The sequence below is a fragment of the Rhinatrema bivittatum genome, chromosome 2, assembly GCF_901001135.1.
Source record: "Rhinatrema bivittatum chromosome 2, aRhiBiv1.1, whole genome shotgun sequence".
Taxonomy (NCBI): Eukaryota; Metazoa; Chordata; class Amphibia; order Gymnophiona; family Rhinatrematidae; genus Rhinatrema; species Rhinatrema bivittatum.
The window spans coordinates 153,322,995-153,338,519 of NC_042616.1; the positions used below are offsets into that span (position 1 = coordinate 153,322,995).

A 15,525-nucleotide genomic window follows, 5' to 3' on the forward strand; every position below is an offset into this window, starting at 1 on the left:
GCATGATTTCTGCATGTACCTATTTACACGTACCAGTGTGAGCTGCGATCCCCTACCGCGAAACTTTACTTCTGCTATGAACAGCGTATAAGTAATAAAATAAAAAAATAAAGGCTACTTAGCGAGGTTTAGGGGGTCTGGCCTAACAGGGTAAAAGGTAGGCAAAGTAACAGGGGGGGTTAGGAAGGCTGATTGGTTAACTGGGCGAACTGGAAATTAACTAGGAAAATGGGCTTTAGAGTTGGTGCACGTGTCGCATAAAATCCCCCCCATTTACACGAGCAAGGTAGCATTTGTGCACACATGCATACGTCAATATGAAATCGTGCGCACATGTACGCATGAATAGCATATATGTGCATATATGTGCATATATGTGCATATATGCACGTATGTGCACATATATTTTAAAATCACTGCGCCCACGGGTGCGCGCCGGCAAATGCGCACACGTGTGCCTGCGTGCAGTTCTTAAAATCTACCTCTTTAGGCACACTGTGCTCTCATTACTGCAGGATGTATGTTTTCCTACAAGACGAAGTGCTTCCTGTATCTTAAGGACTTGAAAATACAAGTGAGTAAACTCAAACGGTTATGCTAAAATATGATTTTAAGGTAAAGTAAAATAAAGCTTTGCTTTTAGGTTTTCATATATACATTATTATCTTACCTGTCAGGTATGTTTGTTCATGTAGCTCCACAATACTTGCTAGTACGGAGTTCTGTTGCTGACAGCTTTTCCTTGCTTGGTGCCATGTTACAGCTGCCTGGGAGTTTATCTGATAATAGAAACCTTGATCCTCAATCCATCCAGTGCCACTTCTAGCTGTATGAAAAAGCAGAGCATAATACTACTCTTTAAAAAGTTTCTACTTTAAGAATGTACAAGGGGATTCTTTGTGGGCAGGTGGCAGGCCTTTGGAGTACATACCGACAGGTGTTTCTCTATTTATTCCCCGTTGTCCTGTTTTCTCAGTGCACTGCTTCCATAACACCTTTTCGGTATTTTTTTTTTATAATGCTGTGCTCATGTTTTTATTCTGTATAGTTTTCTTGTTTACTGGTGGTTAACCTGCATGGTCTCTGCTTCTGCTAGTTTCAGTGTGGCAGACTCTAAAAGGTTAACATCTGACTTCTCCTGGGTATTGTTCCATCAGTACTGACCAGGCCTGTGTGATTCCTGTCTCTGCAGAGTTATCCTCATTTTACCTTTCTGATTTTCTGTGGCCCAGACCACACTGGTCGCTGTTATCTCCAGTTTATGCACAGTAAGACTCTGTTATTTATTTTGCCTGTTAATACATTTCGGATCTGGAGAAGTGGCCTCCTCTGTCTGCAAAGACTGAGTTAAGCTACCTGTTTAAATTATGCATAGGAAACGCATATCAGGGACAAAATACTTACCCTTAAAACTCGTATTTTAAGAAACGTGAACTGCTCTGTATTGGCATACTACATTTTTCTTTTTATGAAAACAATAAAGAGTTGTTTCTGCTAACATTAATTTGGAATGCTTTTTGTTTCCAAGAATCTTCAAAAATTAGGAGGACAGAAGTCATTTCCTGAGTTATACTTAGCACAAGTAGCGGCTAGGACCCCAATGTAAACAAGTGATCAGGGAACGGGTGGCAGGGGTCTTCACACGGAAGGGAATTAGCAACGGAATTTACCCAGGTAACAAAGGAGTTAGAGGAGGAAATCCCCAAGCGTGGAGGAGTAGCCTAGTACTTAGAGCAGCAGGCAGCAAACCAGGTCAACCAAGCACAGGTCAAATCCTGCTGCTGCTCCTCCAGACCATGGACAAGTCACGTCACTGCCTTTGCTCCAGACACAAAACTTAGAGAACGAGCCCTTAGGGGACAGGAAAACACCTACGCTGCATGAATGTAATCTGCTTTGAATTACCTGAAAGGGCAGAATAAAAAAGTAAATACCTTCCCTTTCCAGCACTGAGCAAAAAGAGCAGGGTCAGAGTGGGGAAAATGTTTTCACATTCCCAAGTGTAACCTTTTCACCTGCAGTAAAGTCGGTGCAAGGTCAGCTGGAACTTTTACAAGCACAGTGCCAAATTTTCAAAGAGAAAGTCCGTGGGGAGTGTCTATTTGGAAATGGGCTTGCAGATCCATAGGTAGAAGATGCTGAGTGAATCCTGTCTTTTTGATTGACTGAAACCCAACATTCTGTTTGCTTCCGAAGTCGATTATCGCACTGTGATAGTCTGCAAGCCTTTCATAAATGGACCTCTTTTTTGTTTTTTTTACTATATTTTCTTGCAAGACCTCATTGTGAGGTTTATTATACTGTACTAATAATTACCTCCAACAGCAATCATTAATTACTAGCAAATAAATTTAAAAATACTGCAAAAGGTTTGAGTCTGCATAGAAAATAGCTCAAAATAAGGTGTTTCACGAATATGTAAATAATTAGCTTGCTGCTATGAAAGACCATAGACACTTACTCTTGGTTGGGCAAAATCCATACATTTTATCTTTATCATAATCAGATGTTGTGGCACACCAGAGTATGCCATCTGATCTCCCATCCTGAGTACATTCAGCATACCATTTACTTTGAAAGAGGAAGGGGAACACGCATGGCTGCCCATTGGAATTTCCTTGTAATGTAAACGTGTCTGGGAAAATAAAATGATAGCAATACGTTAGAAAAGAGCTGGTATATATAATTAGAGTACCATTTTTATGGTATAAAGTAGTGTGGGTTATACTAGATAATTTATGATTGAATTATGATTTCAAAAAAACCCCTACGAGGCCTAAAATCAGCATTAAGGCCCAATTTTAATGTGGATTATTATCCACAGCATTCACTAAACTGTGGCACGTGGATCCCAAAGTTTAGTGAATCCTCGGGTAGAGGGGTTGTTTTCCTGGCTGGGAATGTAATGACATTCAGCAGCAGTAAGGTCCACATGTTTCCGCCCAAAGATGAGAATGCAAGATTTTGCCTCCCCCAGACCTCTCAGTTCATTTCTAGAGAACCTGAAGACCTGAATTAAACTCCCCTGCCAGCACTGAAATCTCCCTGAACTAAAAAACCTTTTCTTAAAAGGCTCCCTATGTGGACCCTCAAAAAAGTATACATTATAAAACTCTGCCTTCCCAGTGCAAACCCACCCCCATCTAAATGACCAAAAGGTTGCCCCCGTCCCTGCAGCCTTGCTTACCATTTGAAGCCATCTCCCTGGGTGTAGGACCGGTGCTAGTATTTTTTCCTGCCCTGTGCGAATAATTATTGAGTGCCCCCCCCCCCCCCCCGCCCCTTCCGTTCAGTCTCTGCCTTGGGCCCGCTATAAAAAGCCCAGCTCCTTCCAGCTAACTACATTTTAAAAACTGTCACCACCCTCCCGGTCTTCACCCCTCCCCCAGAATCCATGGCCGGTGCAAGAGTTGTGCTGACACCCCCCCCCCCCCCCCCAAAGGCGACACCCCCATGTGGGGCCGCGAGCAGTGGCGCCGCAGCGGCAAAGAGGAGTGGAGATTGCCGAATTTCCACTCTTCTTTGCCGCTGCCGGTCACGGCCCCCACGTGGCTCACGCCTCCTAATGGTCGGCACCCTAGGCGCAGGCCCTGGCCTAGTTCACCTAGTGCTCCCGCTGGCCCTGACTGTCAGTAGTTAAAAAGTAATAATCCTACCTATGAAAAAGGTAACATTGCAAATACTACACCGGGCCCTAAAGCTAGCAGAATACCTCTTCTCTCTCACAGATGCAGAACACAGGCAGACCTTCACCAAATACAGAACAAAGAAACCATAAAATAGAAACAGAAGCATGCAGGCAAAAACTGACTTGGAAACTGCAACGTTACACTCTGTATTCAGTGCAACAAAACCATCACCAATCCTGAGACGTTAAACAATAAAATCAAGAAGTATAATAAATACATAAATCAGAATAGTAAAAACATACTAATAAAAAGAATATTTCAAAAAAGCCAATGAATGGAAGATCCAATAATTAAAAACGCATATATAATTTGTTTTAAATTTCCCAAACACCAATAAAATATTTCAAAACAGCAGAGACATCAAATAAGATCCAAAAATTAATACCAATAAGGATAAACTAATTCACGCTTTCCATACGTAGGAACTTTTGATTTCAACCCATTCTGAAATTATTGTGGATTAGTGGGAGAGGGATGCACAAACTTTCTGTTCCTTCTCTCATAGATATAGATAAATATCTATACATACACACACACACACTTTTTCTCCCTCGCACATACACACACACATAAACACGCAAACATACATATGCTCTCATTCACATACATGCTCCCTCTTATATACAAATGCTCACACACACACACACACACACATACCCTCTCTCTCTCACATACATGCTCAGAAACACACAGATGCTCAAGCATGCTCCCTCTTATATACACATACACACACACACACACACAAGATCCCTCTCTCTCACACACCTACATGCTCAGATACACACACGCTCACACACATACTTTTTCTCTCACATACACACACTCACACATGATCTCTCTTACATACACGATCCCACTGTCTCCCACACATACGTGCTAAGGCTCACACACACATGCTCCCTTTCTCACATACATAAGTTCAGACACACACATGCTCACAAACACACATACATGCTCAGACACATACACACGAAGATATTCCTACCCATTCAGAGAGCACTCTAAGCTTTGATACCACAAATGTTCCTGATATAAACTGCAGAATTTACTGCTGAAAAAGAACTTACTGCTATATAGATCTCTTACTCCATAATCCCTAGAGCTTGGTCTCTGCATTTGTTTCAGTGCACCCTTCATACACACATACTCAGACACACTCAAACACACTCCCTTTCACACAGACACACACACGCCACACTCACACACACTTAGGCACCTAAGCTCAGCACACATGCTCCCTCTCACACATACATGCTCAGATACACACATAGTGGCTCCTTCTCTCACACACACACACACACACCAAGGTCTCTCTCAGCAGCTCAAGGGCCTCTTCTTAATTTCCACCTTGGGGAAGGTTGGGAACTGACTTGTGACCTTTTTTCTTCTTCCTGTGTGGTGGGTTGGAATCTGCTGGGCAGCCCCACAGCTCCCTCATCTCAGTCGTATGGCCCTGCAGCTCTTTCATCTCAGTCATGCAGCAGGTTGGGAACTGCTGGTCGGCCCCCAACCTTGCAGCATCGGCTTCTTCAGGCTGCATGGCAGGTTTGGAACTGTCAGGTGGACAGTAGGGCTTTTTCTCATCTTCGGCCCTTGGTGGATTTGAGTCTGCTGGTGGCAGCATTCTTTTCATTTTGGTCACCAGCCCCGCAGCCTTCTCTTGACTTAGGACCCCGGTGACTCCCAGACCACCGCTCCCTCCTGGTTTCCACCCTCTGCAAGTGTATGGCTTGCATAGTGGGTTGAGCCAGCCCTGCCTGGGTGGTAGAAGGGCAGAAAGTGATCCCCCGTTGCTCCTGCTCCACTGGCATGAGAAACCAAAATGGGGCGGTTTGACCCAAGGCTCTGATACATGTGAGGGCAAAGAGAAGCCTGGTGTCAGACCGCATCATTTTGAATGTCTTCATCAGAAAGGAGGAGGAATTGGGAATGATCCCTGCCCCATAGGGCTGAGGCTGCCCACAGGTAAGTGCAAGAGGGGTCTAGAGCATCTGGGGGAGAGGGTCTAGGGATCCTGGCCAGACCTCTTTTTTGGAAGTTGGCTGGGATGATGGTTTCTGCTTTGGGAGAGGATCCCTGTATATTCTTTGCAGGGAATTTTTTCAGGGGGGGGATGGCGATTTTCTGTAGGGGGGAATCAGGACTAGAGCGAATGCTCTCAGAGAATTTTAACTACGTATCTTGAGGTATAATTAACTTTTAAAGGCTTATCGCAGATCACGTTTATCACGATCTGCATTTATTTATTTTATTTATTTAAAATATTTCTAAATTGTTTACCCAGCCAAAAATGGATGCTCAAAACAACAATATTTAAATTTTTTGTCCAGCTCATTAATATTTTCCTTTCATTGGTCCAGGTTATTTCTGCAACATTTGTAACTCTCACTAATGTGACTTTAATATGTATTCAATGTCGAAGTCAGCGTTGAACTCTCATTTCTATATTATCATGGCTATGCAAATAGGTCCCACAGAACAGTGTGTTAGGGCAAAAATATCATATGCAATAATCACTTGATAAATTCAGACTATAAAAGATTACTGATTTTATGGAATTATACCTTTGAAGTTAGATTTGGAAATGTATTCTATTTAAAGGATTTAAATACATCATTAAAGTAGTACCTTCATAGATCCTGGAGCATAAATCATCCGTGGTTCCATAGATCTTCCATCTGCTCCACAAACCAGATCCTTTGTACAGTATAACTTTGTCTTGCTTATTTCCATAGTTCAAATATAGGTTTTCATCTTGAAGACCGAAGAGGGTTTCGTTTTTGCATTCCCATTTCTGAAGACTGCTTGTTGCATCACAGGGATAGAGTGTGACTAACGCCACGTCTTTCTTGGCAGTCACGCCCAAGCACTGCTTCAGTGACATGCTCATTAGCTGGTACGGAGAGACCCACCGGAATCTTTGTGACTCGTTGCCCAGTTTGCATGTATCAGTTCTGACAGAACTGCTGCTTTGAACGTCTACACACCGTTTGTGCTCTTCATTAAATATTAAAAATACTCTGGAATCTGTATAGAAAGAAAAGAAATGTTAATTTTATTTTTAAACAATCCAAAAGGGTCAGGATAAGAAGAATGGGGAAAGAGTGCCCATCTTGATGCAATGCCAAAATGATCGTTTACAGTAGCTCATATAGAAATGACTGAGCATTAAGAGGTCAGCAGTGAAACTTGGCCAACTGGGTAACATGCACGGAGCAGCAGTTATAACCCTAAACAGAAGGCTTGGAGGTAACCTGCACAGAGCGGCTTTAACAACCTAAAAAAAATCCTGCTGGGCAGACTGAATGGGCCAGTTATGTTTTTTTCTCTCATCATTTACTATGTTAATTTATTTATTTATTTATTTATGCAATTCTTATATACCGTTACACAGAACACACGGTTCTATCTTTACAGTTTATTTTATTTATTTATTTATTTATTTAAAATTTTTATATACCGACATTCATCCAGGATATCATATCGGTTCACATTGTAACGCAAAAACAAACGCACGGCATGGCGCTTTACATTGAACAGTAAAAACATGATAACAAGGCATTAACGAGAGGGGGAAACAATAATATGGGAAGTTTTGCAATAAAATTATAAACAAGAATTGCAATTATATACATATGTACAAAAGAAAGAAAACTATGAGGTTAATTTTAATCAGGCTAGGAGATGGGGAAGAGAAGGGAGGAGAGCGAGGAAAGAGGGGGCAGAGAGAAAGAAAAGAAGGTGGCGGAGAAAAGGGGAGGGGAGAGAGGGGCGGTAGAATGGGAAACAGGGGAGGAGTGTGGAGAGTGGGAACAGTGGTGAGGTATAGTGAAAAATTAAGTGTATGCTTTTGCAAAGAGCCAGGTCTTGAGCTTCCGCTTGAAAGATTTGAGGCATTCTTCTTGCCATAGTTCAACAGGCATTTTGTTCCAGAGGGTCGGCCCGGCTATCGATAGTGCACGGGCTCTTGTGGAAGTGAGTTTATAGAGTTTAGGAGAGGGGATAGGCATGGTTGCTAGATGTGCTAGTCTGGTGGGCTTATTAGACTGGTGTAAACGGAAGGATTCATTGAACCAGTTCATTTCGGGATTGTATAGGGCTTTGTGGATGAGAGAGAGAGCCTTATATTGTATGCGGGAGGCTATTGGAAGCCAATGTAGGTCTTTTAGAACAGGTGTAATATGGTCATGTCTACGTAAATTGGTCAAGATCCGGGCTGTGGTGTTTTGTAAGATTTGAATGGGATGGATGGCATTATTAGGTAGGCCGAGGAGTAGGGAATTGCAGTAGTCGGTTTTGGCGAAGATTGTGGTTTGGAGAACTGTACGGAAATCGGGGGGATGTAATAAGGGTTTGAGTTTTTTTAATGTGTGGAGTTTAAAGAAGCCGTCTTTTAGAATGTTATTTATGAATTTCTTTAGTGTGACGTGACCATCAAGAATGAAACCCAGATCACGGACTTGTTGAGCAAATTGGAACTGAGGAAAAGGGGGGAGGATCGGTTGGCTTTGGGATGAGATGAGCATAATTTCAGTTTTATTGGTATTAAGAGCAAGGTGGATGGAGGAAAGGAGATTGTTAATGGAATGGAGGGTTTCATTCCAGAAGTCCATGGTTTTTGCTAGGGAGTCAGTGATGGGTATAAGCAGCTGAACATCATCAGCATATATGTAATGAGGGAGGTTTAGACTGGAGAGGAAGTGACAGAGGGGCAGAATGTAAATATTGAATAGGGTTGAGGATAGGGAGGATCCCTGAGGGACACCTCGGTTGAGGGGGATGGCCTTGGATACGTGATTTCCTAGCTGGATTTTGTAATCTCTATTACTAAGGTAGGAGTTGAACCAATTGTGGGCAACACCTGTAATACCGATTTCAGTTAGCCACTGTAGGAGAATGGGATGGCTAACGGTGTCGAATGCGGAGGAGATGTCAAGGAAGGCAAGAATGTATGATTGCCCTTTCTCAAATCCTTTGATAATGTGGTCTGTCAGGGAAAGTAAAAGAGTTTCAGTGCTATGAGATTTTCGAAAACCGTATTGTGCGGAGGCCAGGATATGATTTTCTTCTAGGTATTCTGTGAGTTGCTTGTTGACAGTTTTTTCAAGTAGTTTAGAGATGAAAGTTTACATAATACAAACTATTAAATAACAGTTGGAAAACAGAATAAATACAATAAAAACTTCAATAAAAATAAGATAGCTAAAATCAACTCGTAAAATAAATCTAAAATAACATAAGTATAGGTAAGAAGATAAAAGATAGAATCATCTGATGAACTGCAGACTTATATATCATCCTGAGTATTAATTCCATATGCTTGCTGAAAGCACCATGTTTTCAAGTCTTTCTTGAATTTCTTCAGGTTATCCTGCATTCTAAGTTCCAATGGCAAATTATTCCAGAGCTTCGGCCCTGCAATTGAAATGGCCCTTTCTCTCACTTCGCTCAAATGTGCTGATCTAACAGTAGGTACTGATAGTAATCCTTTATTAGATGACCTTAGTTCTCGTTGGGGTACATGCAGTTTGTTCTTGGGCCATTGCTGCACCCAGTTTGGCAGAAGGTGCTGCCAATGAGTACTCGGACCAGTCAAAAGTACTATAGAGGGTCCTTCTGATAACCCTTTAAGTAATTTTCTCTCCAATTTCAGATCGATGAATAGATTCTAATAATTAAAGGGTCCATATGTAAAGTTGATGAGTCTTATATACTAGGGTAGGATTACAGTTTAAAGAGCTATAAAATGTATGTAAGCAATACATTAATATAAGTTGTTTTATTTTTCCTTTATCTTGCTTATTTTGCGTAGACCAGTGATTCTCATTCTGTGTGTTGCAAGACATCACTGTGTCGCCAAGCACTGGCAGGTGTGTTGCGCACTTCTCGGTCACTTGCTGCTATTCCCTCACTTTCTTCCACCCCAATAAAATGCAGACAATCCTTCAATGAACATTGCTGCTGTTCCTACTTGGGCTATCAGCACATTCAAGCCTAGACAAAAGTCATCAATGTTCATGAAAGCTGGCAACAACAACATGGCCTTTTCTTCTCTGCCCCCGCAGCCCAGAAGAGGAAGTGATGTTCAGCAGGACACGCAGAAAGAAGAAAGGGCCATGCGCCATTCAAAAGTAGCAGTAGTATCGACCTGGAGCAGCAGCAGGCAATCAACAAGAGGAGGCAGAGCAGTGTTAGCCCTCTCAGCCAATGAGACTCTTCTTTCATGGGCTGCAGGGGCTGGAGGAGGAAGCTGCTGCAGCTGCCATATGTGCGTTCCAGGTGCGTGTGGAGGGGGGGAGCGAGTGAGACAGAGAGAGTGAGCCAGTGTGTGTATAAAGGAAAGAGAGCATGTGTGCAATTGAGACCATGTGTGCAAGTAAGAGAGTGAAGGCATGTGTGAGAAAGAGATTGATCATGGAAATGACTGGTGTTTGGAGAGCATGAGAGACTGGTCAGGGAGGTGACTGGTATATTTGTGTGTGAGAGATACTGATCAGGGAGGTGACTGGTGTGTGTGTGCTTGTGTGTGTGTGTGTGAGAGAGAGAGACTGATCAAGAAGATGACTGGTATGTGAGAGAGAGAGAGAGAGACTGGTTAGGGTGAAGAGTGGTGTGTATGAGAGAGAGAGAGAGACTGGACAGGGAGGAGACGTGTGTGTGTGTGAGAGAGAGAGTAGTCAGGGAGGTGACTGGTGTGTGTGTGTGAGAGAGATTAGTCAGGAGGTGAATGTATGTGTGAGAGAGACTTGTCAGGGAGGTGACGTGTGTGTGTGAGAGAGGGAAGCTGGTCAGGGAGGTAACTGGTGTAAGTGTGTGTGAGAGAGAGAGCAAGACTGGTTGGGGAGATGACTGGTATGTGAGAGGCAGAAACTGGTTGTGGGGGTATGACTGGTCAGTGTATGTGTGTGTGTGTGTGAGAGAGAGACAGAGAGTCTGGTCATCGGCCCTAAAGAAGAGGACCGTGATGACAGAGCTTCAACAACCACTGCTGCCTGTGATGTGTACTACTGGCCTGCATGGGAAATGAGTAGGAGAGTTGGTGGAAGGGTAAATAAAGGTGGTTTTTCAAGTTTATTTTTCTTGTTTGACTGCCATTTGAATTATTGGGTATTATGTGATGTGTCTGCTGTTTGAAATATTTTATTGGTGTTTGGAGGATTTTTAATAATATATATGAGTTTTTAATGATTGAATGTTATTCTATTAATCAGTAGTTCTGAAACAATCAGTTTATTAATATAATTTTAGAATTATTATTTTATATTTCTTGAGGAATGTATAAATAAAATATGCAGACAAAAACTGAACTCAAAACAGCAAGAAGCCATATTCTGTATGCGGTGCAACAATAGAAAAACAAAAACTATAGCTATATGGTCATTTTATTCTGCATGTGTGACCCAAGTAAGGGTATTCTGCAAGCTTATAGTTTCTGTGTGGGGATCTATAGCAGCTTGGCTTGTTCTGTTTTCCTAATAGGAGGTGTATTAGTGTTTCGGGCCTGGTTTAATATTTGTAGTGTTATCTTTTTCATAGGTAGGATTGTTACTGTTTGTGTTCCATAATACAGGTGTAACTTTTACGGATTAGTTTGTGTACATTACTGCAGATCCTGGGAGTATATTAGGTGCTAGATTCATGTTTTCATTTCTCCAGTTTTGCATTGCATGCAAAATGGCTTTTTTGGGTGTCCATTTCAGTTTCTGTCAACATATTTCTAACATGTGGTCTTTCTGTACTTAGTGAAGGTTGCTTCTGTGTGGATGATCGAGGTGAGGTATTTTACTAGCATGTAGGCATTTGTATCAGTCTTATTTATTGTGTTTTCTCAATAGGCCATGCATTGGTGATAAATTGTTGTCTTTTCATAAGTAGGGCTAATGCACCTGGTAGTAGGGAGAGTTTGTGATGCTGTTACTGAATTGACACCAGAAATATAATTTTTGTAAGGTGAGTTGTAAGAGGAATGCCCTAGTTCTGCTCTGCACCCTTTGTTGGGGGGAGTCGGGGGAGTTCCTGTGGATGCAGAGTGTATGTTTGCATTTAGCCCCATGACGGCCATGTGTTCAGTGTGTCATGCCTGTGAGTATCATTAGTCAGGTGTGTCCCAACAGAAAAAAGGTTGAGAACCACTGGTGTAGACCAAGGTTAGAGAAGCCAGGAATCTCTTGCTAGTGCAGAGAAGTAGCCAGGGCTCCTTGTTTCTAGGTTACCAGTCCTGAAGCAATTGGAATGCCAAGGTTTGCTGGTGGGTGATGGATATTTCAGGGCAGTATCTTATGCCAGGGGGACAGCAGCAGTGAATACCGCTTAGCTGGTTGGTGAACAGGGTTGTTGCTTCCATTAAGCAAACTAGGCGGTCACCTAGAGCTCCAAAGGTTTGGGGGTGGCAAAATCTTGCCAGCACAAGGCTAAGAGAAGTGCTGTGATAAAGTCAGTAGGAGGGAGTGCTATGCTGGAGCTGCTGCCAAAAGGTAAATTCATCTAGGGCACCAAATACTCTTACACTTGCTGTATTGGTGAGTACATAAGAACATAAGAACATAAGAAATTGCCATGCTGGGTCAGACCAAGGGTCCATCAAGCCCAGCATCCTGTATCCAACAGAGGCCAAACCAAACCACAAGAACCTGGCAATTATCCAAACACTAAGAAGATCCCATGCAATTAATAGCAGTGGCTATTCCCTAAGTAAACTTGATTAATAGCCGTTAATGGACTTCTCCTCCAAGAACTTATCCAAACCTTTTTTGAACCCAGCTACACTAACTGCACTAATCATATCCTCTGGCAACAAATTCCAGAGCTTTATTGTGTTTGAGTGAAAAAGAATTTTCTCCGATTAGTCTTAAATGTGCTACTTGCTAACTTCATGGAGTGCCCCCTAGTCCTTCTATTATTCGAAAGTGTAAATAACGATTCACATCTACTCGTTCAAGACCTTTCATGATCTTAAAAACCTCTATCATATCCCCCCTCAGCCTTCTCTTCTCCAAGCTGAACAGCCCTAACCTCTTCAGCCTTTCCTCATAGGGGAGCTGTTCCATTCCCCTTATCATTTTGGTTGCCCTTCTCTGTACCTTCTCCATCGCAACTATATCTTTTTTGAGATGTTGCAACCAGAGTATATTGTTTCTGCTGCATCAACTGCTTGCATTGCTATTATGGGCTGCTGGCATCTGGGGTGGTATGTAACCTGGGTTATTACATGCTTTTTCACTGTTTTTGTCTTGTTATATGCATGTTCTGCATTTCAGGTATGGAATATTTGTATGATGGTTTTTGTATTTAGGTTATTTATCACAAATATCTGTATTGCCATTCAGTAAAATGTAGATTCATCCAGTAAAGGAATGTTCAGGGAAGGTGTAGAAGGTATGAGCAAAAGGAATGATGGATAGACAGTTGCTTGCCCCAAAGGGAATGGGTTTGGTATGGAAGGCACTGAGGGGAGCTTTGTGACTTTTGAGAAGATTCTTGTAAGAGTAAGATGTCTGGTGTGGAGCTCAAGGAGGGCATCCCCAGTGTGTTGCCCATCCCTGGAGCTTTGCTGGTCTGGAAGTGAGGGCTGTTAAATCTCTCTGGCACATTGCCCAGATCATCTGGTCCCTTAGTCCATGAGGTAACAATCTTTGCTCTTGAGAAGGCTGCTGCTAGTGTGGGGGAAATAGTAAAGGGGGAGGTTTCCTTGCCTGTCTTTGGAGTCTGGGGAAGGACGGATCCTGAGGTGGTTTGTTGGAGAATTCTGCTAACTGGTGACTCAAGTTACATAAGAGAAAAATTAGTAATCACTGTGAGCTTCTGTGAATTGTCTAAGAAGCTGTATCTACTGTTTTTGTGAGCTGGGTTATTTGCTGATTTTTCCTATCTCCTATGGGCTTTTATTTCTGGACTTTAAATTATTTTCTAAATTTTGGAATACAATCCGGATGTGGACAATTATTTTTCTCTGCAAGTCTCCCCCTGGCTCTTGCTATTCCTCATTGGAAAGAACCCTGTATCAGAGTTGTGGAAAGGTTTTTTCCCACCCCTGCAGTTACTAAAGGAGACTTCCAAGAAAGGGGAGAGGAGGCTTTATAGCTGTATGTACTGGAGGTCATTATGACAATGTAAAAACCTAACTGGCTATATTTGAATATAGCCACAGGTTTTTAAGTTATCTGGCCTTGTGTGAATGGATAATTTGCCACTTAAACTGGATATCTTCAAAAGATATCCAGATAAGTGGCACCTGTCAACATTATTAAAAGAAATAGACGGGCCAGTGGCCCAATTCTCTTCTTCTCCCACCAAAACAGCATAGATGGTCCAGTCAGGCCATGCACCCCAAACTCCTCTTGCAGATGTTAAAAACCCTGTGATCTTCAGGTCGGACCCCCTCTTTTCCATTTAAATAAAATATATACATTGGGCTGCCCCCAACCTCCCACTCATCCGCAGTTACATGGTGCCGTGCTATTTTTCAGCTTTCTCTTTCCTAGAGACATACAGATCAGGCAACTCTCAGGATGGCTTCCAAAATTCTTTTAGCATACTGTACCTGTACACATCTGCACCTGCACCTTTCTCAGCCTGTACAAAGCTACATCAGGCATGCTTCTCCTTTTATGGCATCTCAGTTGCAGTCAACACACGATTTGCTGTGTGTCCACTGAAATATCATACTCGACACCCACAACCCACTACTAGTTGAGGAAAACTCCACCCTCATCTCCTCTTTGTGTGCCTCAGCTCTTGTACATACATTCACTGGCTATTGCCTCCCTCATGTTTGGTGCAAAAGGACTGTGCATTTCACCATGCATTCTACAAACGTGGCTATCTTCACCCAATAAAGAAAATGGGACACCATGACTGTATACATTTTTACAGGCAGCAGATAAACAGTGCAAAAATCACCAAAAGAGCTAGAAATCCTTAAATCGCTGAAATGTTACGATTTTACCACAAGTGCCATCATGGTCAGGTACCAATTTTATGTAACCCCTGCTTTTTTTTGGGGGGGGGGGGAGGTATTAATTCCGATACAAGATTTAGTGTTGTTTAATAGTTAAACTCAAACAGATGGTGTAGAGGACCAGCATGGTGATACAATCTTCTGGAAGGATTGACCATGACCCTCTGTAGACAGAGAATTAATTTTTGTTTGTTATAGATGTGGCCAAACCTTCAGTTTGTCACTAGATGATCCTAGATCCAGTACCATCAGAAGTAGTAATAGCATGCGATTTCTATTCTCTTTCAGTTTCTCCACTGAGCTGATTATGATTGTATATCCCAGGGGCATAAGACGGAGCTAGAGGCAGAGAGTGGAGTTTTCAATTTTGAGTTAGGTTTTGAGGAGTAAGGAGCTGTTTCTTCATTTCTCCATACTGAGTTGGGCCCACTAATCCAGCTTGGTGTTTTTGCATTCAGAAGAAGATCCCTTCTCAGAACACTCCCTGTCTGAGAGGGTGTGCCTCCCTTTTGTAGAGAGTGAAGGTTTTTGTAGATTTTGGTAGGGTTTTTTTATGTTTCTCTTATTCTGGGGAACACCCTGTGCTTTGGAAAGGAGCAACCCCTCCAATCCTGAGAGCAGGGGCTGGAGACCCATGAGCAACCCCTCTGCTCCTTAAAGGAAGCAAGACCAGTGACAGCACTACCCAGTGTGAGATATTTTAGATAGAAACTTTTGGATTTTTTCCATGTTTTGTTAGTGTGGTGGTTTTTACCACCCCTCTGCACAATCTGGTGAAGAAGACAGAGTGCTGTGAACTGAACTAGAACTTTTTGCTTCTCTCCCAAAGTTTTCCATCAAGGTTGTAACATCAAGCCAAAGGGATCAGAACACAGACTG

The 15,525-nt window shown here is 42.4% G+C and overlaps 1 protein-coding gene across 1 annotated transcript in view; it reads right to left on the reverse strand.

Moving 5' to 3' along the window:
- MRC1 (mannose receptor C-type 1) overlaps positions 1 to 15,525 on the reverse strand; it is a 349,243-nt gene that overhangs the window by 287,615 nt on the left and 46,103 nt on the right. The window contains 3 exon segments of the mRNA XM_029588750.1: positions 671 to 826; positions 2,462 to 2,635; positions 6,318 to 6,716. Coding sequence (XP_029444610.1) covers positions 671 to 826; positions 2,462 to 2,635; positions 6,318 to 6,716 — 729 coding nt within the window.